A 27,787-nucleotide genomic window follows, 5' to 3' on the forward strand; every position below is an offset into this window, starting at 1 on the left:
ATTTTTGGTTTTTAATTAATTTAATTTCCAAAAAATGTATGGCTTTCAAAAAACAAACAAAAATTTATAATAATAATAATATGTAGTTGCTCATTTATGTTTACTAGTTTTGATTTAATATATATTAAATTTTATTTACAATATTATTTAAGTTTTTATATTATACTTTTTTATATTCTGTACTTTGTTTTTTATATAAAGCCATGTATTTTTCTGGCGGCCGCCGTAGCCGAATGGGTTGGTGTGTGACTACCATTCGGGATTCACAGAGAGAACGTTGGTTTGAATCTCGGTGAAACACCAAATTAAGAAAAACATTTTTCTAATAGCGGGCGCCCCTCGGCAATCAATGGCAAACCTCCGAGTGTATTTCTGCCATGAAAAAAGCTCCTCATATCAGCCGCTCGGAGTCGGCGTGAAACTGTAGGCCCCTCCATTTGTGGAACAACATCAAGACGCACACCACAATTAGGAGGAGGAGCTCGGCAAAACACCTAACAGAAGTGTACGCGCCAATTATTTATTTTATTTTATTTTTATGTATTTTTCTATAATCTGTGAGTATTCCTGCTTTATAAAGGATCTCGGGTCTTTCAAAATACGCGCCTAAATGTTGTTTTAAAATAAAATATGTAAAAATTGAGATTCTCACTATTTTTACTCAAAATACAGCACTTTCTTGAAATTTGTTCACCAAACTTTGAATTGTCGACTCATTTAAAAGATTATTTGTACTAAAAATATTACGAATTTTGTGATATGTTGCTCCTAAAGATCGATAATTTGCATAACAAGTTTCAATAATTTAAACGCGTTGTTCTACTTGACAAATGTCAAAGATGGCATAAAAAGGTATCGTCCAGGAATTATTCGCTACTGACATCTAGGCGTCACTGAAAGAATATTTATTTAATTATAAGCTCAGTTACATTTTCAAAAAAAAAAAAACAAAAAAAAAGAAAAGAAGAACAATTTATGAATATGTTTGAAAAGTTCTGAATTAAAAAAAAAAAATAAGTTAATCTGAGACACCACTGCTATTTTTTTATTCATAGCTGTACGTAAATAGAGTCGTTGTAAAAGGCGCGTGGCCGATTCGATTTTTATTTCACTTCACGTATGATATAGACCGCATTTGTTTTTGGTTCTGTGCACTTAACAAAAAAAAACCAATAACAGTAACATTAGAACAATGAATAAGTAAGGCACAGCAAAACAAAAAAAAAAAAAAAAAAAAAACAATTGCAATAAAATTAAAGCAGAATATCCAATACAATAGAATATTTCACTGCTATACATACATATGAATGTGTGTGTATGTGCATATACATATGTACATGTTATGACCATATGCACATATCTTCACTCTTCACTAGTAAACACAAACGTCTACGTTCTCAAGTTATAAAAAGTCAAACATTTTGCATCTGATTTGTCGTTCACCACCAAGTGCACTCATAAAAATGTTGCATACTTCCAGCTAAGGGGGATTAATAAGGGCTATGCGCACCCCTCAAGCGACTGTAACTTAAAATCAATGTTATTTAATTTAAAAAGCTTTAAAAGCTCTGCTTCAGATGAAGAATAATTTATAAAATTATATAAAAAAATTAATGAGCAAAATTAAAGGCTGCTTCCGCAACTACCTAATGTAGTGAGCTTTACTTACAAAGCCGATAAGCTATTCCTATTCTCAACTGTGAAGCAAAGCGCCAAATCTACGCGAAAGAGGAGTAAAAATCCATTATTTTTAAATATTTAGCAATTCAACACTTTTGGTGTTAATTTGGATCAGGATCAGGGAAATCGCAGCGATACTCTACTAAATGGTGTGAGCCTCGAGTATAGCGTGAAGAAATCTAGTGAAAAATTTCATGAACAGCTGCTCGAACGACAGTGTTTGGCCATATATAAATCTGGGTCTATGTCGTCTTATTCTGCATATTTTCTTTATATAATAGTTTCCGAAGCCTAAGATTAGTAAAAACATGTGTCTGCTGTTTTTGCGAGGTGGGTGATGAAACGCCAGACCATATCCTTTGTGAGTGTATAGGTCTCGTAAGACGAAGACTCGCACACCTAAAAACGTATGTAGGTGTTGTGACTTTAAATCCATTCGTAATATGGGGAAAACCCGCATAAGTGGTAAAATTTATTCGAAACTTTCAATTATACGCTCCTGGTCAAGAACAGTAGACTACAATAGAGATTGCAGTGTAATATGGCCCAATACTTATTATTATTACTATTTTTTATCATTTATGCTTCATTATATAGTAAAAGGGTTAACCCAGTGAAGGATTTATTGCGATTATACTCGTATTATGGAGTGGAGATTCTTTTCAATGATTCTTAATACCACAGGGCCTAAAATAACGCTTATTGCTTTACTCCCTAAAATGGTTCAAATTAGTGTTACTTCAGTCTTATGGGGGTACCTCTCACAACTTGTAAGCTTCTTATTAAGGACATACTAATTAGTTCTGTAAATCAAAGATGGATTAGAGCCAATACTTGTGAAATTGCTAAGCAAAAATGGCCAAGGCTAATCCTTCGTCTGTAGGATTATATTATAATTATTATTTTTTTAATTATTATTTAAGATCCTACTTCTTAATGAATATAGATAATCTCTACACTCAGGTATCAACAACCTTTTACGCTTTGTCAAAAGCTCAGGATGGTTCAATATGGAAGGGGAAATGTAGCCCAGCCTTTGCGGCTTACAACGGACCCATTTCGTGGTCTAGGTGGCAACGCTGTCTCTATGTGCGATGTGGCTGCCAAACTTAGCCTAACCTACCTCAGTCTTGCGAAAAATTCAGATTTTTGGCGCATATTCGTAGACTATGATTATCATTAATTTTCGAGATATTATATTCTTTGAAGCGATTTTTCTGATAATTTTACTAAACGTTTTCTTCATCCAGAGCTTTAAGCTTAGTGTACGATCTCACTATAGGAATTCACTTTTGCTAGAGCAGGTGCGCATTTGCAGCCGTGGTCTTTTTATTTCGCCAGCCCTACTCATCAGTTTCCTCTCCATTTTTTCTCGAGTACAACTGCTTCTCAGTAGACCATCTACCTCTAGGTCTCATTAGTATTCGAAACTAAGGCTGTTGCACCTTCAAATTTAAGTTTTCATATTAGGGAAACAGTTTGGTTTTAAAAGCTCTGCAGCGAAGTATATTTTCTGAGAGTATTCTTTTAAAACAAAAAAAAAAAAAATGATGGTTTTGTAGCAAAGTTATAACTGTTGTGACAAAATAAAAAAAAAAAACATTAAAAGTACTTTCGAGGCATGCGGCTTTGGTGATAGGCGTACATTCTTGAAAAACGTACATTCTTGAAAAACCTAGTCGTTTTCTTCAAATTTGTGTTCTTGATTGTGACCCACAAATGGATGGCCTTGAATAGCAGATGGTTGCCTATGGGTGCTTCATGGCAGAAATATGCTATGTGTGCTAGTTTGCGCAATGACGACCGCTTTAAAAAAAAAGTTTCATGTATTCGGGGGTTTTGAATCCGCGGCCAACCGAATGGTCAACACGAACAGATACACGCAGCTATCGTAGAAGCATTAATAGTGGCCTGTAGTTCTCAGGTCACCAGAGAACTACACACATACATATGAACTTCAAGTAGCGATAATATAAAAATACCCTCCGTTAGTGTACTCAACAAGCCTCTGATGCTTTAAACAAACTTTTACGACGCGTCAGTAAAACACACGCAAATAAATGTCATATTTTGTGATGATAGGCAGGGTAGTCCAAAAAGCATGTGTGTATAAGTAACCAGAAGCTCTTTACGTATGTGTATGTCTGTTAGTATATGTTTGTATGTATTTAGTTGCGTTGATGTGTAACAATTTCAAGTATGGTCCTCAGCTTTTGGATGTCAAAAAGCAATCTACACTACAACAAACTTTGTTTTTCTCCTGTTATAAAACTACACACTTTACCTACTTTCCAATCTTCGCTTGTTCCCAATCCGCGCTCCAACCGTTGCGCTACTTATTTTATTATATACGACACTTCTTCCCAACTTCGCTCTCTCACCCCTGAATACTGCCGTTTCTCGTTGTTGGTGAGCAATATCTACCAGCCCCCCAAAGCTTGGTAAACACTGCGTAGCGTAGTACATTCAGCGACGCTGCGACGAAGTGCGCGCCTGGCAGTGACGCGCAGCAGCGCAGAAAGTGTTTTCGATTTTGTGTGTATTCGCTATTCCGAAGTTGCGGCCATCAGCTGGAACTAGTTGACGGCCGGCAGTGGAACGAGTAACATTAAATCGTTTTGTTGGTAGTGGGGTACGCATGGATATTACGAATCGCCTTTTCAGTAACAAAAACGCTCGTGCATATAATATTTTATGTAGTTTAAAAGGAATCTAAAATTGGGGAAGAGTGGACACACATGCAATATTACTGAAGCAAACCAAAAAAAAAAACCAACTAGAATTAAAATAATAAACAAATATTTCGGCGTCGTGCCTAAATGCGTAAGCATTGGAAGTGTATTTTTTCGTGCGTATTTTACGTGTGTTAGGGTTGATCGGAAGTGCCATTGCTTTGAACTATCTATGTATCTGTATCGTGTCTTCCCTGTATAATTCACCTTCGCGGCTCAGTGTGTGCGCGTGTGTGTGTGAGTGTTTTCCGGGTTCATTGCCGAGTAGCGGCCCATACTTTACCCTTCTGCACTCCAAAATCGAGCCCACATCCGCGTGCGTTTGTGTGTCTGTCGTCCCTGTGGTGCCTGTAGTGCCTATGAAAATGAGTGTTGTGTCGACTTTGCTGGCTCAACAAGTCAACAATTGGCAGTTGGAGGATTTTGCTTGCTTTCGCAAATGTGGCGAGATTACAGTGTCTCCAGATGCGCAAACCTATGGCATGAATTGTCGCTTTTGTCCCGGCATTTGCCTGCAATTCGATGTTTTCATTGATCATATGCGCGAGGTGCACGCGGAGCGGATCAGTGCGCTGTATCAGCAATCGGAAGCGCCTGAGCGGTCGCCACTCGGGGAGGGAAAATGTGAACAGAGCACACAAACACAGCCTGAAATGGAAACCTATTATGGTGACGCCGGCATTGCTGCTGCCACCATCGACGATTTTGATATTGATGTAGAGTGCACTGATGGCGGCGATGAGTGCGCTTTCGACTACAATTGCGTCGACGTTGGCGCTGGCAGTGACACTGACACCGACTCCGTCGCCAACACCGCTCAACCCCGCATCCAACGCTATCAACTACGCCAGCACCGCACAGCTGTAGGAAATGGGGCAATCGAAGATAAGCCGCGGAAAGTATGCAGTTGGAATGAAGCGCCGTCAGCAAAATGCAATGGGACTTTGGGAAAATTCAAAACACTTACGACTACACAAACCCCACCAACACCCGCACCAACACCATCGCCATGGACAACGCCAGTACAAAATGATAGAAAAGGAGGAACAGCAGTGACAGAAAGTGCAAGCGAAACACTCACTTCAATGGCATCGGACACACCTGGTGTGTTTAGTGACGCTAGTTTGGGGTTGGATATCGATGTGGTGGATGTCGTGGATGTGGGCATGAACGCGCAGAATGGACCGGAAGCGCCGCATGAAGTGGACTTGGTATATATAATGGAAAGTGCAACGCCGGACGGTGTTATAGAGGAAGAAACCGTTGTTGATCCATTCGAAATGGCGCAAGGTTGGCGGCGTTCAACAGACTCGTCAGAGGTGAGTGCACATTGCAAAGGTTAAAGGGTATGGGGATGGGGGCGTAGACTCAATTTAGTTGTAGTAGCGCAAAAGACGTCTGGTAATGCGATGAGGTTTTAATTTAATGCTGTTATAAATTCAAATACCTTAATGCGATGTACCGACGATGGACGAGTCACAAGGTGTTATGGTGGATAGCAGAAGTGGCTAGGCAGGTGTACGAAAACCGGGCAGGCAGGCAGCTTAGCCAAGTATAAGTACATATGCATGTATATGAAAGCTGTGCGAAGTAAGCGTGGAGCTGAGTGTGAGGTGAATGTAAAATGAAATAGAAAGAAATTCGCGCGTCGGCTTTCGCCCGATATTTATATAATTGCTTTCATTTATTTTTTGTTTGTTTGGTTTCTTTCCAAACGTATTATACGTTGCATTGAATTATAAGTATGTACATATGTATGTGGTTTTAAAAGAATTTAATTGAAATGAAATTAAATCGCTGTTGGCACGAATATTTTTAGAGCAAACGCAGTTTGTAATTTCAAGTCATATTTTATTTGAAAATTATATTTTTGGAAATACATAAATGTATATTTATGTACACTTGTGCTTACATAACTAAGTTACTTTATCTTCTTGCAATATTCTCAAAATCGCATGCAAAAAAAAAAAAAATTCAAAAAATCAACGTAATTTTTGAGCAACTTCAAACTTACACTTTATTAAACTAAAATTGTGTGGGCTATGAAATTGCATACGGAGAAGTTTTCTAAAAATTCAAATTAAAAAGTTGGAAATTTTAGTGATCATTTTCTGATATTTGCTAAATTTTTGTGAATTTTGTGCAAAATTTTCATTTATGGGGTTAGGGGTAGTCAGAGGCCCGAAAAAATGATGATTTTAAATAGTTTTTCTTTTCTAGTCAATTGCTTTATTTTACAAAAATAAAAACATAGCATTAATACATTATGTTTCGACTTGACTTAAGGAAAATTAAATAAAAAAATTTATAATTGTAAAAATAATCGCTGTTTGTGTGGAGCCAGTTTCTCCAGAAGTCTGATGCGGTAATCATCACAAGTCCTTGGAGATTAATCTAAAATCAATCGAACAAGAGAAATTTGTTTTATTAATAAATGCTCTTGTGCCTGATCGAAGCTTTTTTCCAAATTAACAATATGGCGGCCTCAGGAAATATTTCTCAGATTTTCGAAAAAAAACCGACAATTAATTGTTTAAAAAAATCGAAATTAAAAAAAATCCCTCGATCAGGCGCGAGTTTTTTATGAAAAGCAGTATACATTTTATTGAAATCTACCATGCGGTTTTTAATTTACAGTGTCACCAGTTCAAAAAAATATAGTCTTAGAAAAACGCATTTAAAATTTTGCTATCGGAGCGCCCGAGCGCCCTTTGTTAATTGTTGAATAACTCGAAAAGTATTTGTCGGATTCACTTCAAATTTTCACACAATTTTTTTAAGATATTATACTCTAAGAAAATGCAAAACGAAAAAAATCGAATTTTTCTAAAATTCTGACTACCCCTAATCCCTTATACAATTTTTGCTTTTCAATGAACTATAATTTTATATATAAGAATTTAACACACAAAAAAATGTAGCATAAATATTGCGAATAAGAGTATGAAGTGATTTATTTGTTTGAGCCCAAGTGTGTACATCCACCCGCATATATGCCATTTGAATTTTTTTTGTTGAGTAAAAATAAAATGTCTAGTATTGTCAGTGTGCAATAATGAATCTCACAAATCTGAATGCGCAATGTTTATTTTTACTAAATAGCAAACGCTTTTTCCAAAAGCTATTGCAAGGCAGAGATTCTAAGTCATATTTGGTATTCTTGCTTGCAGTATGCATTAAAGCAGCTAACGAAAAATAAGCAAAAATTTGTGCTTTCGGAAATGTTTATTTATCTACTTTTGAATTTGTAGGTGTATTATTAACGTTGTATCCGCGTGATTATTCTTCGATTGGACCCAAGTTTGATGCTCACTGTGCATACGGTAGACATTATTTTTTCTGCTCCATGCCAGAAAAAGTCAAACCTTCGAATACATTTTCGTTAAAAGAAAAAACTTCTTATAAAAACTCATCTGCCATTTGGATACGCCATAAAATCGTAGATCTTCCCATTTGTAGGACAACCTGAAGACGCATATCACAAATTTGAGAAAACGCTCGGCCAAATATCTAATAACAGATGAAGGCTGCTATTATGTATATAAAAAACTCGTGTAGGAGCACAGACTGAAGAGGTTCTAGCATATTATATAAAGAAAAAAATGGTTTCTAAGAAAATTTTTTATTATTTTATTTTTTAACTAGTGTAGATTCAACCAGCTCTTTATGACCAAAAATACTCTTTCTTAAACTCTCAAAAATATGCCTGAGTGCACTTTCATCTTCTTTAGCGTCTTCTTTTGACCAATCAAAGTAGACTAACTACTCTTTAATATCAACTATATAGTATAAGTATTCAGCTTCTTCGCTGTTCACTGAACTATCGGCTTGGAAGTTTGTGATCTGTACACAAGGTGAAAAGCACTTCTAGAAAAATGGGATTAATAAAGGAATCTACTTCGCCTAAATACTGTCACACAGAAAATGGGTAAAAATTTATTATTAAATCAAAACAAATATTAAATAAAAAAGAACACAATGATTTTCCCATTTCCACTCAATTGGTAACCAGCCAAGGAAATAGCAAAGTAACCGATTACTTCAGATCTCTTTTCACTGATAATGTCTCCTGCAAACGACTAACGGCATCTAAAAAGAAAACTCTTTACTCCTACCTCAAAATTAATGGCAAGGTGGTTAAACAGGAATTTTTGGTCCGATAGTCAAAAAAATTATGCTTTGAAAACTCAGCTTTACTAACAGCCTGCTTCCGATTGACTTCACGTGAGCCACAGAATGTGATAGTAGAAGTGTAGTAGATAGAAGAAGGGCTAGTGCAAGTGGAAGAAAGTTCCACGTATGTCTCTCATATATTATCAGCGGCGCTCTTAAAACCACACACTTCGATGCTCTGAATACTCTTTTCTTCTTACCTCCTCTAGACTTGGTTGGTGATCAGAATGTATGAATCAATGACGTGATTTAGGTGTTGCACACTCGGTCATAAACTCGGCCTGAGTCCAACTAATCCTGTTGACTATTGATTCGATAAACCATATTTGAATAGATTATTTAGTACTAGAATTGTTGCTAGACTTCTGACGGTTCTTGACGATTAAGTTGGTTTGGCTATTGTAAGAAGTCAAAAGTAAGTGTTTCGGCTCGTCTTACTAATCACGGTAGCGTATTTCAGGCTGAAAATATTACCTTTAGAATCTCTACTTATTCTGATCGCCAAGCGGCGATTAACACCCTTGTGGGGTTGTCACTAATACCGCTATTCCTCCAAATGCCGGGCATCTCTTAGCGAGATGGCGGAATATTTCCGTATTCATTTAATATGAGTGTCAAGGCCGGGGTGTGATCTTCCCTCTTACGCTAAGAGAATCAGAAATATAATTTATCTTTAAATCCGATCTCGTTTCTGCTAATCTTCAAAGAACCTTTTAGGTGCGTGCGAGCTATGGCCTGTATATCTCAGATCGTATGATAATTTCCTTTCGCTTCCCTTCCCTCAATCAGAACTCGATAGAAGTTATTCTCCAAAGAACTTGTGGGATTCCATAACCGCCAAAACCACAAATTTTATTGGGTGCATGCGTGAGTCCTTCACAAAAAGCTGGTTGCAGTAACAGAATGTTCACTTTCTGCACTCTCTTTCCGATATTAGCCATTCAATTTAGAGTTCTCGTCACTTTCATGATCAGACCATATTGGCGAGTTGGAACAAAACGTAACAACCGCAAATAAATTAAATAGTAAAACTTTTGTTTTCATTGTTTTACTGTTCTGGTGCTATATTTAGGGCAATAAACCGTTCGAACGATGCTCGTATTTAACGTTATTTGCATATGGCTGTATTGTACCTATATGCATATAACAGTTGTTTCAACAATTTTAGCAAAGCAAATAAGCAGACATTCATCTGGTATTCAAGTCATTTCAGATAAAAGCTGAATGATTGGTATTTCTATGCAGGGTCTTTCAAGTTTGAGTTTCTTTTTAGCAGTGTTTTGTTTCGACAGTTGCAAGAGTTCGATGGGATCTCTCGGCAGGGCAAATCAAAGGTTGGTGAAAAATTTTTTTGGAAGACCCTTTATAGTGGGAATAATGAAAAATCTAACATACATAAAATAGAATAGATGTACAAAAAATTTCACTATGATTAAATTATTTAAAAAAAAAAAAATTCATTAAAAAAAAATTAAAAAAGAATTTATTGTATTTAAAAAGATTTATTAAAAATTAAAAAAAGTTTTATTTAAAAAAATTAAAATTAAAAATTAAAAAAAAAATATTTTGTTTTTTAATTAAGTAATTTTTTTTTATTAAAACTTCTTAAATTTTTTTAAATTGAATTTTAATTGAATTAAAAAAAAATTAATTTACACAAATTTAAATAAAAACAAAATTTTTTAATTTTATTAAAAAAAAAAAAATTTTAATTAATTAAAAAAACCAAATATTTTTTTAAATAACATCTAGTTGCGTATTTTGAAAGATCCTTTATATAGACCATCTATTTTTGTTAGCTGAAATTAAATCACGGACTGGGACGACTACTCGCTTCAGCAGGATAGGATCAAGTCGTGCCACAGAGCCCATCGAACAATCCATCTTAAGTGCACTGAGTTCGGTAATCGTGTTATCAGCCGGCTTAGCAATGCCAAATTGTGAAATGTGAAGTTAGAAGAGCGAGTGATTTGCCAATGTTGGTTTTATTTTGTGTGCTTTTCTGTGAATAATTAAGAAGTGATTCAGTCTCTTAAGATAAGTATCGTCCAATATTCTCATATATGTACATAAGTATACATGTATACATGTGTACATATGTACATATATCGTATGGCAATAAACTCTCATGGTTGTAAGCTCACTACTAACGTCGTTATTTAACTACAGAGCGGCTGACATATAAAAACGATAGTCAAAACATATCACATACCTACGACTACTATTAATATAGTATCTAGACTACTTATACATATTCATATGCATATTTTCCTCTTTCGATATTTTGTTTATTCTCCTATGTAAGATCATGTCTACATATTTTAATTTCTTAACCGAACAAAGCCCAAGTCAATATTTGTAAACACACTTGTAAAAAAAGAGTGAGATTATTGGCGTTCTCTGCCTCAGTCGCGCAACAAAAGACCGGCTGATATTGCAAAAAATAAAAATAAATAAAATCGGAGTAATTTTGTTGTACAGGCATATTTAATTTTTTATCAAGAAGAAACTATGGTGGTATTTTGTTGGTCTACATAGTGATAAAACCTGGGTACGTACGAATATAGACATATATTTATAGGAATGTGAATTGATATGACGTATTCATAAGTTGAATTGCGTTTAAAAATCGAAATTGTGCGCGACACTGAAGCGAGAGGTTAACTGAGTACACAGTTTGCTTTTAAGCGAGTGTGAGTGCCTATGTATGTGCAGTATTATGAAAACCTTTAGGAGCTATATGTTTTTACTTTGCTGAAAAAACAGACATGTGAATATATTTGAGCGTATTTTCTGTTATATTGCTATTATCTGCTTTTTATCATGCTATCGAAAAATTGTTACTATATTAGGTGCACAACTTTGCTTCCGCCATACACTTAATAACTTTTGCTTTCAATAAGATTTACAGCGCTGTAAATGCAATTTTTCATTAAACATTTTTATCTTTTATCAATTTGTCTCCTTCGAATTCTAACACTGCGTTACAAAAACGAACTTTTTTTCTGTCCTATGAACCAAATATACTTTTTCGGAAAGGGGAGAAAAAATAAAAATACAAGTGTATCGGCGATTTTCATGTACACGTCAGAATTTTTTTTTTATGTATAAAATATAGAGCTCGTAGTCCGCCTGTGTGAAAAACTTTGGATCAATTTTTAACCCTTTTTCCGTGATCCAATCGCGCTGAATTTCTGCAGGAAGACTCGTGCAACTGTTTTTACTCGTATTATGTAAAATTAAAAAAAAAAAATTTTATCAATTCTCATATTTTCTTGAATTTTTTTTTCTAAAAAAAAATTTTTTTTTTTAATTTTCGGCATACCTTGAAGGGACTCCAAATTTTTAAACAACTTTTTAACCTTTAATTTATTGTTTTATACAACACACTCTGTGCCGTTTGTGTGTTTGTTACAGTTCTGGAAGTTCCGATCATCTGACAGTTGCGCTACTAGGAGACGTATACTTTGACAATTGTTTTAAGTTCTGTTGCGCGAAAACGTTTTTCTGTAATTTATATAGTATTTCATCTTACGAAATCGTATCAAATTTTGTTAAAAAACTGGATCGTGAGGGCGAGGCGATTGCAAGTTTGCGCAATATTTTTCCGCAACTGAGCGGCGCAAAGATTCATGCAGGTATTTTTTTTACGAAGGCTTTTAGTAACTTTATTTTTTTAATGATGTGTATAATTTAAGGTGTTTTCAGTGGTCCGGAGATAAAAAAAATAGTTGCAAGTTATGAATTTTCATCAAAATTGAATGCTATCGAACAACGTGCATGGAAAGGCACAGTTGCCGTTATTGAGCAGTTTCTGGGCAACAAACGAGCTGACAATTATAAAAATATTGTTGCAGAAATGATTTCGGCATATGGCGAAATGGGCATATTAATGTCGCTAAAGATCCATTTCCTTCACAATCACTTAGATTGTTTCCCTGGTGATTTAGGAGCTTGTAGCGATGAACATGACGAAAGGTTCCATCAGGACATTGCGGTTATTGAAAAGCGCTTTAAAGGACAAGGCGTAATGCTTGGCGAATACTGTTGGTCTAATTGTCGCGATACTGACACAAATGCTTACGAACGCAAAAATAAAAGGCCTAAGTTTCTTTAAAAGCATTAAAATTTTTAATGTAACAATTTTTAATTTTAATATTGTATAATAAAATTAATAAAAAAAATTCGGGGTTTTATAGCTCTATTGTAATGCGGAGTGAAATACCTTTCTTTTGATACCCACATCGGCATATCTCATGCAATTTTTTTTTTAATTTCGAACAGGTGGCAACTCTGTGAAACATTGTCAGTGGCAACACCTAGGTGAAAAGTCTAGAAATGTGATACACTATCTGTGTGCCCAATTTCATTCAAATCCGTTAAGCTAATCCTGAGATCGTGTGGCTATACAGATATGCATAAAAGAATTGCTCGTTTAAAGTTATAAAATACAAAAAAAAAAAAAAAATTGTGACGTGTACATGAAAATCGCCGATACATGTGTATTTTTATTTTTTATCCCCTTTCCGAAAAAGTATATTTGGTTCATAGGACAGAATGTGTGTAACGCGGTGTAATGGAATATAAAATAATCAAAAATTGCGAATATGACTTATGGGTTCAACATTTATGGTTTATATTCGTCCAAATAATACCAATATGTCTCATACATGTAGCATAAATTGAAGACTTTGAGGTAGGTTAGGTTAGGTAAAGATGGCGGCGAACTAAATTAAGGCCCAAGCTGCAATTAAATACTCGTATGCGTCGTTTTGATACCACAAACCTCTGAAGGTTATATTATAACTCAGTAAGGACAACATGAAAGTTGGCAACGCCAAGTCGGTGCATTGCTTATAGACTGAACAAAATTAAGTGCGGCACTTAGCGCGGTTTTTTTCTCCAGTAGTCTTCTATAAGATGTGGCAACAAAATTGTGCGGACCGCTACTTGGATTCTGGATGAATCACCACTTTACCCAACCAACCAACCAACCAAACCGTCTATAAATTAAAATTGTTGTGAGAGCTATACTCGTATACTTATGTATTTACAACAATAATATGCACTTTGCTGCAAAATTATAACAGCACATTTTTTTATGAAGAAAATTGGCAACACCGCCAATGGAAACAAATATCAAAAATCAACGAGAATTTCAAGCCACTACGAATTTGCACTTTCTTATACTAAACCTGAATGTGCTATAAAACTACGTACCCAGTTTTTTTTTTTAATTCTGATTAAAAAGTTTGAAATTTGTATGAAAATTTGTCGAATATCTATAAATCTTGGACAGAGTTTCAAACTAAGATTAATGTGGTCTTGATTATAGAATGAAATTATTGAAAGAAAATAGCTAAAATTTGTCAGTATGCGAAGGTTTTAGAATATTGCAGAAGAATATAGTATCGGGTGTTTTTTTTTGCTGTATGAGAACTATCGATATCGATAACTATGGTTTGACAGCTGAGAATGGCAAATTGCGATGACATTTCTGTTCAGTAAGGTTTGGCCAGTCTTCATGAATCGTTTGTCGCCAGAACAAGGCTTCCGAATTGTGGAAATTTGCTTTCAAAACACAAAAAAATCAGTACGCGAAGTTCATAGACCATTGGCGGCATCATCGGTCATTATTTCTTTCGAAATTAGGAAGGCGCTGCCGTTATGGTGAATGACGAGAGCTATCGAGCCATGCTGGCTGAATTGTTGTTTCCAAAAATTGAACATCACCGACATTTGGTTCCATCAAGATGGCGCAAGTTGCCATACAGCGCAGGACTGATCGAATGGATCACGAAATTCCGCGGTAGACATTCGCAAGATATCATATTCAAAAAATAAATGTCATGAAATTATCTACCAGATTTTTTTTTTTTGTTTTCCCTGTTCACTCCTCTCGGGAGCATAGGGCCTGTTTTGATTTCTGACTTTGTAATAGTGGGAATACCTACCTGTCGTTGCTTAGGAACAACGCCTTCTTACTGCTTGGAGCGCCATCTGTCTTTCACATTTTTCTGGCAGAAGGATCATCGCACAGATGGTTGAGGACTTCGCTAAATTTTGGGTGTCTGCGCTTTTATCGCGATTGCGCTCTTCCTCTTGCTGGCGCCACTGGTGCAATGGGTAACTGTGTACCTTTCTTTGTTGCTTGTTTTAGCAGCCGCAATGCAAATAATGCGCAGACTCTTGTGCGGGAGTAAGGATGGAAAGGATACGTTTTAGGGTTTGAGGAGTGAGTTTTTTTGTTTTTGTTAGAAACAGGGAAAGTAGGTAAATTAGGAAAAGTGCGAGGACCGTGCTTTACGTGGGAATCGAACCCACAACCTCCGGAATGGCAGGCTAGTGCACTTACGCTAGACTACCGAGGCCTACCAGATTATAATAAAAAATTCATTCCAACTACTTTGTATTATCATTTTAAGTTCTCAAGCTCTCAAAAAAACTTCCAATATGTCACATCCCTGAGAGGTATCCATATTGAGCTCAAATTCCAAAGGACATTTTTTACTTGTTTTAAAGAGGATAATTGTAAACAAAAGATATTTTTGAATTTCCTTCATATAATTTATACACGTACAAGGTGGCGCAAAATTAATCACCACTTTTTTTTAATAACTTCTTTACTAAATAAAACAAAAAAATATTTTGAGTGCTGCAAATCTTTATTGTGACTTTTAAGCGCTCCATTGATAGTTTGTTTCCATGCTACAGCTGTCTAGTTCACAAGTGTCAGATGTGTTTGACTTGCAAAAATTATAAATCTTTCGATAGAGTGATTAATTTTGAGTCCGCTTGCATGTGTATAATATTCTATGAAATCTTAGGTCCTCATTGAACCTCTGAAGTCTTAAAAAAAATTGTTTAAAAACTAAAAACGCAGATTTTATGCAATTGAACTCTAGTTGCGCACACACATCGATTTTTTCACATGTGATAGAAAGAAACTTGAACTTTTTCGCACTGTGTAAACATAAAGACGAAAAATGCTTTAATTGTGCTCAATACTGTAAATATGCAAATCATGAAAAGATATTCTAAAGGTGTTGAAAACGCTTTACAATATTAAAAAGTAGACTTAAGTTTAAATTTCGTAGAGTTTTTTTGGTTTTGTTATTTTCTTCTTTTTTTTTCAAAGCGATTTGCATATTCAAACGTGTTTGAAAGTTACTCGCAATAACAAAAAACATTCAAAAATTAGTAAACATTTCTACTGGCCTGAGTAAACCAATTTTTGAAGATTAATAATATAATTAAAATTGATTATATATGCATGTGATTGGTGTTTATACCGTACCCCTTGTTAGGTGAGTGGTCGAGTTCTTCTTCGTATTGTGGTTAGCGTCTCAATGTTGTTCTACAACTAGATTGGCCGACAGCCGCATTTAATAAATTTTAGCCAAGTTGGAACTTTTCCTAAAAATTGCGTTTTTTTCAGAGTTATTTCGCCTTGTACTGTAGAAGCGCTTTAATAGCAGAGGTGCAGGTAGTGACTGTGAAGAGGCGGTCATTTTAGAGCAATGCTTTTCTGTTACATATTTCAAGCCTGAAATTGTGGATTGATCCAGTGTATTCGGATTACTAGTTGATAAGCACACTCGTGATGACGTAAAATAGCATTAAATATTTCCGATTCACTTTTTATAAATGCTCGATGAATTATAAATAGAATCAAACTTTTTATCGAGATTTTTGTTAATCTATGTTTATCGATTTATTTTATTTGTTAACGCTATTTATGTAGTTGTTATTTTTTAATCGTTGATCTTGAACACAACGGATTTCTTTATATTATATGAAAAGCCCCTTTAGGTCCTTTAGCAATCATTTTCTGTTTCATTAAGCCTTAAGCGCCATCGCATTGTTATTGTACATGAAAAGTGCGGCAGATTACTTTTAGCGGAATTCTTTAGAACACACCTAAAGACTTTTTTAGTAATTTTTATCGATGTATTATTTTTATTATCGATGTTTAAAATTTATCGTTTTCAAAATGATCGATTTTTAAAATCGGTAATCCTAGCGGCCTCGGTAGCGTAAGTGCACTAGCCTGCCATCCCAGAGGTTGTGGGTTTGAATCCCACGTAAAGCACGGTCCTCGCACTTTTCCAAATTTATCTCTTTACCTGTTAAAAAAAAAATCCCATTCCACAAACTCAAAAACATATCCTATACATCCTTACTCCTGCACAATAGTCAGCGCATTATTTGCATTTTGTGGCTGCTAAAACATGCAAAAACAAAGAAAGGTACACAGTTACACATTGCATCAAGTGGCACCAGCAAAAGGAAGTGGGCAGCCGCGGTAATAGCGCAAACACACCAATTTAGCAAAGTCCTCAACCAACTGTGTGATCGTTCTGCCAGAAAAATGTGACCCACAGCTGGCGCTCCAAGCAGTAAGAAGGCGTTGTTCCTAAGCAACGACAGGTAGGCATTCCCACTACTTAGAACTGGTACCTTCAGGCTAATCACCTACCCTCTCAGAAAGCAAATAGATTAACGAAACCAACGCAAGACTTGACCTTATGCTACCGACAGGAGTGAACAAGGAGAAAAAGAAAAAAAGCCTGCTCACCCACAAATACCGCTCAAACTGTTAGTGATTCCATTGCACTTCAAAGTATCACGCCTAAAAGTATGTGTCGAAAAATTGAAAGAAACCTATAAGGATTTCTTTTACGCTATATTAGGTGCAGCTAATTACGAATATATGGCATTCCGCGCCACAAATAAGGAATCATATGGAAAAATGTGTGTGTCTATTCAATAATTTTTGGTAGAATTTTTGCTCAAAATTGTTGCATGCTGTCGTAGAATAGGCTTTTTGACTAATACATAATAAGATTAGAGAAGCCGCTATGCTTCCTTAACAACTATTTTCTGTCTATTAGTGCTAAACCATTTCTCGAGAGCATTTTGCGGAAATTGGTATGAACTACTTGTAGAGGAGTTTTTCTTAAACATTATTTTCAATGTATTCAAATATCGATTTATTATTTTTATTATCGATTTATTTTACTTTCTTTTTCATTTTTTTAATCGGTGATATAGAATAATTTGAACTGTTTTAGTGTCATCAAATTTTTTTTTAGTTTGTGAGCTTAAGGTCAGGTTACAATAAAACAACAAATTAAAAATGAATATGAATGGGTCCATTTGTTCTTTCAGCTACCATTTCTTGTATTTCGTAGTCTGAAGAACCTGGAATATTCATCTTTCATACCTGGTAATTTACAATTCTTAGCCAGGCGTATCCAAATTTCAACCAAAGTGAACGAGCGTGAAATGATATTCAAAAAATTGATTTTAGATAGCCCCAACATGAAGGTTTCATTTTGAATTTGATGGAAAACAATGTTTTACATCTGTTTTTTGTAGGAGTTCCGCAAAAATGCGCGTGCCACGCATTAACAATTTATTTTTAAGTTTTTATTTCTTTAGTACAACCTTGACTTACAAACCATATACGCGCGTATGTATCTTTCTTATTTTACATAACAAACATTAGCTAAGAGTCATAATCAACTAGACAATAATTACAATCAAACAATAGATATCTTAGTACTTCGCCGCCCATATTTAATGTTGTAGATGTGTTAAGTGTTTAATTTAACAATGTAAACTTAAGAAATGCGTGCGATTTGTTCCCCACTAGCCATGGAATGTTGCTGTCTATTTTTCACAGCACATGTGAGCACCCCCGTAAGCGAGAAAAAATGTGCCTTAGCCACTTAGATGTAAGCATTCCTCATAGTCAATAGCTTCGTATCTATCTATGAAGCATTTGCTCTCAATCTTCATGCAGTTTACATCATGAAGCCACCTTGTTTACTTTCTTGAATCATCTCACGATTTTGGCACTATGTACAATATTATTACACTGTGGAACAAATTCAGGTTAGCAAAAGTTAGGTCCATTCTGAGAGTGGCGGGTGAAAATAGAGGCGAAATTAGAAGACCCGTATCGCGGCGTTTGTTTATGTTAGTTCGAATTTTTTTTTAATCGGCCTTCGAAGTTTGCAGTCAAATGCCGATTTTCAGTATATTGTTTATATGGTTTTTTGGCTATAACTCGTCGACTAATTGATATTTTTTCAATCTGTAAAAGCCAAATTATTGCTAGAGACCTGTGCAATAATTACAATTTTTGAAAAAATTGATTTCGAAAATTTTTATGGTACTTATGAGGCAAAATGTTGGAAAAATTATTTTTTTTTCATGTTTTTTGAAAATATTTTCAACAAAACTAAGTCTTTTTTACATTTTGTGTGGTCTATAATATGCTTCTCAGTTTCTTAAATAAATGTAATTTGAAAAAAAATTGTCTTAGTCGACAATTTGCGCTTTAGGCATACAGTCATAATACAAAACTTGCGTTTTTTGAGCTTAATATTAATTTATTTCTCATTTTTTATTTACCAATTTTGTTCAGTGTTGGTTTTGAAGAAACATAGAAAAAGAAAATATAAAAATATGGAAAAAAATATAATTTTGAAATGTTAATAATGAAAAGTTTTAAGTAGAAAAATAAAATAAATTAAATTAATAATTTGGCCAGCTGCCGTTTAGCAGGCGGCTGTGGATCAACATCACTGCTCTCTCTAATGTCTTGGTCATCGTCATCATCATCAGAGAGATCGATTATTTCGTCCAACAGATATTCTGGATTTTCATCTGTGTCTTCCCCTTCTTCCTCTGTTTCCTCGTCTTCCTCTTCTTCAAAGGTGTTTTTATACCACCAACAAATTTCAGCGAGTATCGCATCTGGAGATTTCTTTCCTCTGTACCTGAAACGAAAATAGTTTTCAATCGTTAACATGTTTAAATTGTGCACTCTGACCAAGATATTAGAAAAATCTAGGAATTCAAAATATGCACACTCTATAGTTACCTTATTTCAAATGGAAGCGCAGTTTGGTGATGACGTTCGCCTTGCTCATCAGATTCAGTTGGCAACTGTTGAGCGAGTTTTTCAAGATGCTGATGCAAGAGATGAATTTTGTATGACATATTAACCCCAATTTCAGCGAAAGCTGCCAACATGTTTGCAACAGATTGCCTGTAGTTTTCTTCACGTTCTTTACCCAAAAGTCCTTTGATGACTGCTTTCAATGCGAGCCATCCATTTAATTCTCGGTCTGTCAGAACTTGCTCAAAATCTTGACGACTCATTAGTTTCCGTATGTCGGGACCATTAACAACCCCTTCCTGAATTTTGGCCTTACTTAGTCTTGGGAAAATATCTTTCAAGCGGTTGAATACTGCTGGTCTTTTTGCGATACATTTCAAAAAATTTTTAGCAATGCCAAGTTTAATGTGGAGCAACGGCAACAAAATTTTCATTTCAGGAACAAGACTTTCGTGTAGCCTATTGTCATTAGGCCATTTTCGCCCAATTCGACTACTCCAGTTATGTTGTTTGTACTGGTTTCTTCCTTTAATACCTTCTCCGTATCGTGAATCCCAATCGCACAAAAAACACGGATATTTTGGACGGCCAGATGCTGTTAAGCCTGTAATCAAGGAAACTACTTTGAGGTCGCAGCAAATGCGCCATTGGTGTTCGTTATATTCGACTACTTCCAGAATGTCTTTCAATTTATCGAAAGTTTCACTAGTGTCAGTGCTATACGCAATCGGAACAGAAGGCATTCTATTTGTCTTGTGCAAAAGCACAACTTTTAAGCTGATTAGTGAACTATCGATAAAGAGACGCCAATCATCTTTTTTATAGGTTAACCCTATCGCCTCCATTAACTTTTCAATATCGTTGCAATAAGCGAAATTTTTTGCATCATTGACATTGAAGAACTTTTGTAACTCTTTTTGGCGTTTTCGATATGCTGTTACTTTTGTACCTTTCGTCAGCAAATTATTTCCTTTCAAAAATGACGCCAGTCGTTCTGATTTTTTCTGAGTCAAACACAAATTTGCAACAATTCCATCCAATTGGTTTTGTGTTATTAGGATTGGGTCCTTTGATGTTTTATTTGATGTACCTTCACCAGGGTTGAATTCTGAGGAGAAATCCATGGGTGTGGCAGGGGTGGTTGTAGTACTGATACCTGTTTGAAGATCAGTACTTCGGTATGTTGGTACTGGAACGAATTCTGAGTGCGGTAATGGTAATTGGACACTTGACACTGCTACATAAGTTTTATTCTTTGTTTTCCTTCTATTCAAAGTTTTATTGTAGTTGGTACATCCATAGCAATTTTCTTCTTGATGTGGGCTATTATCTGACCAAATCATTGGTACACCAAAAGGCATAGCCTTCTTCTTTTCACTTTTCCATTGCATAAGAATTGAATAGCAATTAAAGCAAACTTTTTTAGGGGCATAGTTTACGTCATTGATAAACTCTTGCGAGAAATATTGTCTATAGATTTCCAAAAAAGAATCAGTCACATTGCCGCATTTTTCATCGCTTACTATGAAACGTCCACAAATATTACAAAAATGGTTCATTTTACATGTTGGTTCCGACATTTTTAATACAATATATATTATAGAATGTTTTTTTTTGTTAATTTTATGAAACTGATACACTTAACTTAAATCACTCAATAAATGAAATAGGTTCCAAAAGAATGAATAGCAAATTTTATCACGACCGAGCGAAAATTAAAAGACATCAGCTTCGGCTGAGTTTCGAGTCTTAACTGAATCTTTATTTTTAAAATTAGTTCGCATGCAACACAAATGTTTACAAATATTATTTTAATAGCTATTGATTGTTCCTGGAAATTCCCTTTCTTAATTGTATTCTGGGAATTTCCTTTTCCTTAATTATTTTTGGAACATGCATTCTTCTCGGAAAATCCCTTTTTTAATCCATACTTAGCATTTCCTTTTCTTTAATTGTTTTTGGAATGTTCCTAATTCTTGAAACATCCCTTTTTAACTACTTCTACCGAAATCGATATTTATTTAATGGTTTCGGGAATTTTTAATTACTATGTGTTTACTAGGAATTTTGGGTTTTTTTACATTAGTTTTATGTAATGAATGTGTGTATATCGCACAAATTTTCGACTGATACTATATTTTTTTCCATGATATTTATGTCATGGATTGAAAACTATATTTTAGATAAGAAAAAAAGCGAAAAAAATGAGTTGCTTGCCAGATATTAAGAAATAATAAGGAAAACGTTAATTTTTCGAACATTTTGTGACTTTCGTCAAAGTAGCTGCCAAAGTATTTAATCCCGTAATTTTCTTTTCAAATTACATTTATTTAAGAAACTGAGAAGCATATTATAGACCACACAAAATGTAAAAAAGACTTAGTTTTGTTGAAAATATTTTCAAAAAACATGAAAAAAAAATAATTTTTCCAACATTTTGCCTCATAAGTACCATAAAAATTTTCGAAATCAATTTTTTCAAAAATTGTAATTATTGCACAGGTCTCTAGCAATAATTTGGCTTTTACAGATTGAAAAAATATCAATTAGTCGACGAGTTATAGCCAAAAAACCATATAAACAATATACTGAAAATCGGCATTTGACTGCAAACTTCGAAGGCCGATTAAAAAAAAATTCGAACTAACATAAACAAACGCCGCGATACGGGTCTTCTAATTTCGCCTCTATTTTCACCCGCCACTCTCAGAATGGACCTAACTTTTGCTAACCTGAATTTGTTCCACAGTGTTATTTATCATGCAATAAGTAGGTTCACATACCAGCGCAATAAAAGCCTAATAGATAGGGAGTAATTTGAACTACAAGTGTCGTTTTGCAAGAATGATAGAAACAAGATTGCGCCCATCAGAGTGTGCAGTGTTGCCAACCATTTGCTCTTCACAATAAATTTAGTGTTTTTTTATATATCAAAATGCGAAAAATTTGAATTAACGTTCGAATTAACTGAATGCGAATTAAAACCATAGTGGTGTAGTCGTTTCGTCCGATCCTTAATCCTTAGTGGGACATAGGGCATCAAGAGGTGTATTCATAGTAAAAATAAGCAACAAAATACCAGAAAACCATAACGACATTTTTACAAAAAGATTACCTTACTTTGTTACATAACCTGAAATATAGCAAATACGTCGTTCCCTTAACAAAAGAGTTTCTTTTAACAAAAAAACACTCATAAATTAAATTGTACATATCCATAACAAGTTTATTTAAAAAAAACGCACATTTTAAAAACAATTTGTCACGCATACAAAGTTCTTTAAGCAGTTCAATAGACATTTGGTATTTTATTTCCTTTAAATGGGCATTTGAGTGCGTTTTTATATCCAAAGCTAGGCAACACCGCAGTAGCGAGAGAGAGATTTGACTACTGAAAGCAGAAAAACACCAACAACAACTGCAATCGCGGGCAATGCGACCAGATGTTAAAAAAAGTAAAGCTAAATAAAACTGAGTGAATTCTTCAACTAAATTAAAAAAAAAACGTATATTTTACAAAATTATATACATTACATTTTAATTAGAACAGGCTAGAAAAATGTCATGAAGAATGAACTAAAACTCTCAGACTAAATAACAAAAAAAAAAAATGCTAAAACAAGTTACGAAAATGTTAATCTGGCCATACTGGTGCCAAAAAGGCGTAACTCATTGTCAAATTCGCTGAGAGTACCACGATAGGCGCCATCTTATTATTCTTTCCATTATGGCCGTTTGGAATCTTATGTCATTTTGACACTGACAGCTTTCTTTCATTTAAGGACGTAAACAAGGATTATAGATTATAAAGTTGGGCCATTCGAAGCAATATTATGAGACCAAAAGTACGTTCACATATGCAGTGATTAGCTAGAAACATTAATCTACCCGTTCACATATGTCCGATTAGCTGTAAAATTGGCAATCCACTGACAAGACTATTTTTTTATAGAAATAGGTTTGGTGAAATATTTTAGTATTTTTGGTTTGTTTAATTATTATTATAAATAGTTAATTTCATTCCACAATTTATTACTAGTAATAGAAAGTTGAAGGAAATCCGTAAACAACATTTACTGAAGTTGGAAAAGATTTTAGCAGCAATACATATGCGATATTTGGAGTTATATTTTATATAACAGAAATTTTGTCTGTTCGTTTGCTTAGAATTATGTTTACAAACCTCTGTTCGGATTTCGGGAGAAAAAGCTGGAAAAAGTAGATAATCTCATAATATGTGAACTTATATATAAGTCTAGCTTTCGTAAGGGTTTCAGCAGCAGAATTGTGCCCGCTCATTTCACACGTATTCTTACGCTCTTCCAATCATTCGTTGTTTTGGCCATGGATAATTAGATGCGAAAATCTCTCATTTAATATCAGAGCGCGCCTAGGAACTCATTTGAGTACTTGGCCGTACTGAGAATCCCTGTGCAGATGAAAAGTTGATGAACGAAAAGGAGAGCTGCCAGAAGTAAGGCTTCAAAAATAACAGATCGGTTAACGGTCGGATGCTGGCCACATCTTCTGAATTCCCTCCTTTTGAGTTATGTTATCACAGCACCAAATGAGTTGCCTTCCGCTCGATTAATAGGCCTCTTCTTTTTGCCAGGCGTTAGCAAGTGGTGAGTAGATGAAGCAACTGGTATAAATGAAAATATATTGACAGCGCGGGAATAGAGCTGCCTTAAATTACATGTGTGCATCAGTGAGTTATACCAGTCTAATGAGGTATAGCCATACTCGCCAGCGGCAAATCTTACTCGATAACTTTGTTCTTGCTTTCGCATGCAAATTTTTCGTTAAGTTAATTGAGTGAAATTGCGAATAGAAGAGGCCTAATATTGCGAAATACTATAAACTTATTTCCAGAATGTTTTGCTGTGTTTCTCAAATGTTTTTTCTTTTTATTGAGAGAAGTTGTTACCTCATATTTTGACACAGTACTTATGGTACCCGTCAACATAACTTCTGTTCTGTTATTGACGCGATTCGATGTCACATTGACAGACCAATGTCTCGACACACTGACACCTTCGATAAAATTTTGATCCAAAGTAAGCATTCTTGGCAAAGGCCGCGCTTGAAATCGTTTCGTCTCCGAAGTAGCTCTGCAAATGCGAGCCAGACACCACAATCAGCTGTTATTTCCCGATATTCACATGATGACAGTTTTGTTGTTTGGGAAGGGGCAATACGAGTACGAGAAACGGTATCACTATGAGCCCATTGATTCAGAGTTTGCCTCCTTTGCCATATACCACAAATTTTTGCTTTTTTTGTTAGTGAGTGAGGTAGGACTCAAAATGCCTTCGCACTTCGCACTACTTTCTGGTCCATGAAATGGACCACGTGTGTATATAAACTCTTGGTTATAATATCTGTTATGTCAAAATCAATAGTTCTAATTAAATTTGTTTAAAAATGTGAAAATTTAATATTTGGAGCCCTCCAAAACAGTTTAAATAAAATAAATTAGTGTATCAAGCAGAACCACTCCAAAATGCGATTGATGCTTCAGCACGTTTCTCAATCGATAATATTAACTCATCGAGAATCATTCTGAATTTATTTGAAATCTCTATTCCCAAATGACTTTTCGGCCCAAGAAAGTATGATAGTATAACCCAGTTCGTTTTCAAAACAATAAATTTACTATCAAATTAAATAAATTTTATAATAGATCTATGTAGATACTCGTACCCATTTAACTTTACGCAATGCATCAATCAAATTGACATTGGACACTTAACTGGAATTTAAGATTAGCGATAGAAAAAAGTACCTAAGGTGGGTGGCTAGGAATACCGAGACAAAATTTATGTACCAATACTCGTATGAACTTAATGGTAAATAATTGATTAATTAAACAGAATTACTGATTGTTAAGCAGACTCATTTCTTCGTTAACATTTTGATCGCATACATTTTTTCAACAGTCATTTAACCCTATCTTTCCGGATGGTACTCATATACACATTTGCATTTTATGTACTCGAACCGCAACTGCAACGAACGTTCTGTATGTTAGGTATGAAAATTTAACCCCGCCCTAATGTTTTCTGTTGTGGTTGTATTGTAGAAGTTCACAATTGTTTTCTAGTCTATAGGCCTCTTCTATTCACCACTTTTTTGCTCGATATCTCTCGCTCGGCTAACTTGACGAACAATTTGCATGTGAAAGCCACAGCAAAGTTATCGAGCAAGATTCGCCGTTCTATACCAGCGCTCCCGAGATATGTTTATTTTAGGCCTCTTCTATTCGCCATTTCCCCGCTCGCTATATCTATGCTCGATTAACTTGAGGATAAATTTGCATGGAAAGCAAGAGTAAAGTTATCGAGCAAGATTCGTCGCTACCGCGTATGGCCATACTTCATAAAACTGGTATAATTCACTATTTTACAAACAAATGTAATTTTAGGCAGATCTATTCCAGCGATGTCAATATACTTGTATGTTTACGAGGGGTGCCTTTTATATTTCGGGATTTGGCAACCCTGGTGTTGTAATCTGCCAATTGACAGCAGTATCGCAAAGTTTGACATTTTTTGACTTTTGCGTACTCAGAACGTTTTGAAATACCAGCGCTATTTGTGTTGTTTACAGTAACTTAAAAGATTCATCTCGGTCCAAAAATGGAATTAAATCGTGAACATTTTCGTGCGATTATTTTTTACAACTTTCGACGTGGATTAACTCAGCAACATTGCATGGATGAACTTAATTCATTTTTTGGCGATGAAGCTTCATCAAGGACCAGTGTTTATCGATGGTATGGTGAATTCAATCGTGGTCGTAGTTCACTCCAAGACGAATTTCGTGAAGGTCGTCCAAAATCAGTTGTTGTTCCGAAAACCATTGATGTTGTGCGCGAACTGATATTGCAAGATCGTCATGTGACCTATCGTGAGATTGAGACAATCTTAGGCATTAGTGGGACCAGCATACATTCAATATTGCATAAACATTTGACTGTCAAAAAAATTTGTTCGCGTTGGATCCCACACAATTTGTCAATCGCTCAAAAAAAGGCTCGTGTCGATTGGTCGAAGGAAATGCTCAAAAAATACGATCGCGGGGCTTCGAAACACGTCTATGACATCGTGACAGGTGATGAATCATGGATTTACGCGTATAAGCCCGAAAGTAAACAGCAGTCGACTGTATGGGTTTTTTAAGATGAACCAAATCCAACAAAAGTGGTTCGCGCACGAAGCACTTCCAAGCAAATGGTCGTCTGTTTTTTCGGAAAAACTGGACATGTCGCACCCGTACCACTAGAACAACGCAGAACAGTAAATTCTGAGTGGTACACAACCATTTGTTTGCCAGCTGCCTTCCAAGAAATTAGGAAAACCAATCGCCAAAGACGGATCACTCTTCACCAGGACAATGCGAGCTCTCACACATTGGCTCAAACAACTGCATTTTTGAGCACCCAAAACATCGAATTAATGGGTCATCCGCCGTATAGTCCTGACTTGGCACCGAATGACTTCTTTTTATTCCCGTACGTAAAAAACAAACTAAGAGGTCAACGTTTTTCGACACCTGAAGAAGCGGTTGCGGCATTCAGAATGCATGTTTTGGAGGTACCTCATTCAGAGTGGCAAAAGTGCTTCGACAATTGGTTCAAACGCATGCAAAAGTGTATAGATCTTCATGGAGAATATTTTGAAAAACAATAAAATGATTTTCGATGATTAAAATTTGTTTTTGTTCTCTAATCCCGACATATAAAAGGCACACCTCGTATTTATACTAGTTGTTTTATCTATCCGCCACTTGCTACCGCTTGGCGAAAGGAAGAAGCCTTATGTCAAGTTATTCGTTTGAATCCACAGGGTGACGTTTGGAATTTAAACTATACAAATAAAAGTTCTGTACCTTGCCGTTAAAACTTGAAGAAGAAAATTGCATTTCAATGACTGACTTTACGGTAGCTCACTTTGCTGATCTATTGCTACAAGTTGCGGCACTTATCTCACGAATGGCAAACTCAATTTCATATTTCAACTCTTGAATTGCCTCTGGATGGTTGGCGTAACATTTCTCTTAGCATCGCTCCACATAAAATATTCGATTGCACTTAAATCGCAGCTTCTAGGCGGACCGATTATTCGTTTGTTGAAGACGGCGCTCAAAGATGGAATAAAAGACTGACTGTGTGACATGTACCGCCATCCAATTGAAACGAAAGGTCATCTTTGTCATCCTCTTCAATTTCGGGAAACAGAAAATTGGTTAATATGGGGCGATGAGGCCCGCCTGTATATCTGTAATGGCG

General features: G+C 35.3%; 1 protein-coding gene across 1 annotated transcript in view; it reads left to right on the forward strand.

The window, feature by feature from the left end:
- The first annotated feature begins 5,572 nt into the window (after window positions 1-5,572).
- LOC129245995 (zinc finger protein 568) overlaps window positions 5,573-27,787 on the forward strand; it is a 78,094-nt gene continuing 55,879 nt past the window's right edge. The window contains exon 1 of the mRNA XM_054884470.1: window positions 5,573-5,731. Within this exon, the coding sequence (XP_054740445.1) occupies window positions 5,579-5,731 (153 nt within the window). The 5' untranslated portion in view covers window positions 5,573-5,578. The remainder of the gene's footprint in view (window positions 5,732-27,787) is intronic.

This window comes from Anastrepha obliqua, chromosome 4 (genome assembly GCF_027943255.1).
Source record: "Anastrepha obliqua isolate idAnaObli1 chromosome 4, idAnaObli1_1.0, whole genome shotgun sequence".
NCBI classification, from domain to species: Eukaryota; Metazoa; Arthropoda; class Insecta; order Diptera; family Tephritidae; genus Anastrepha; species Anastrepha obliqua.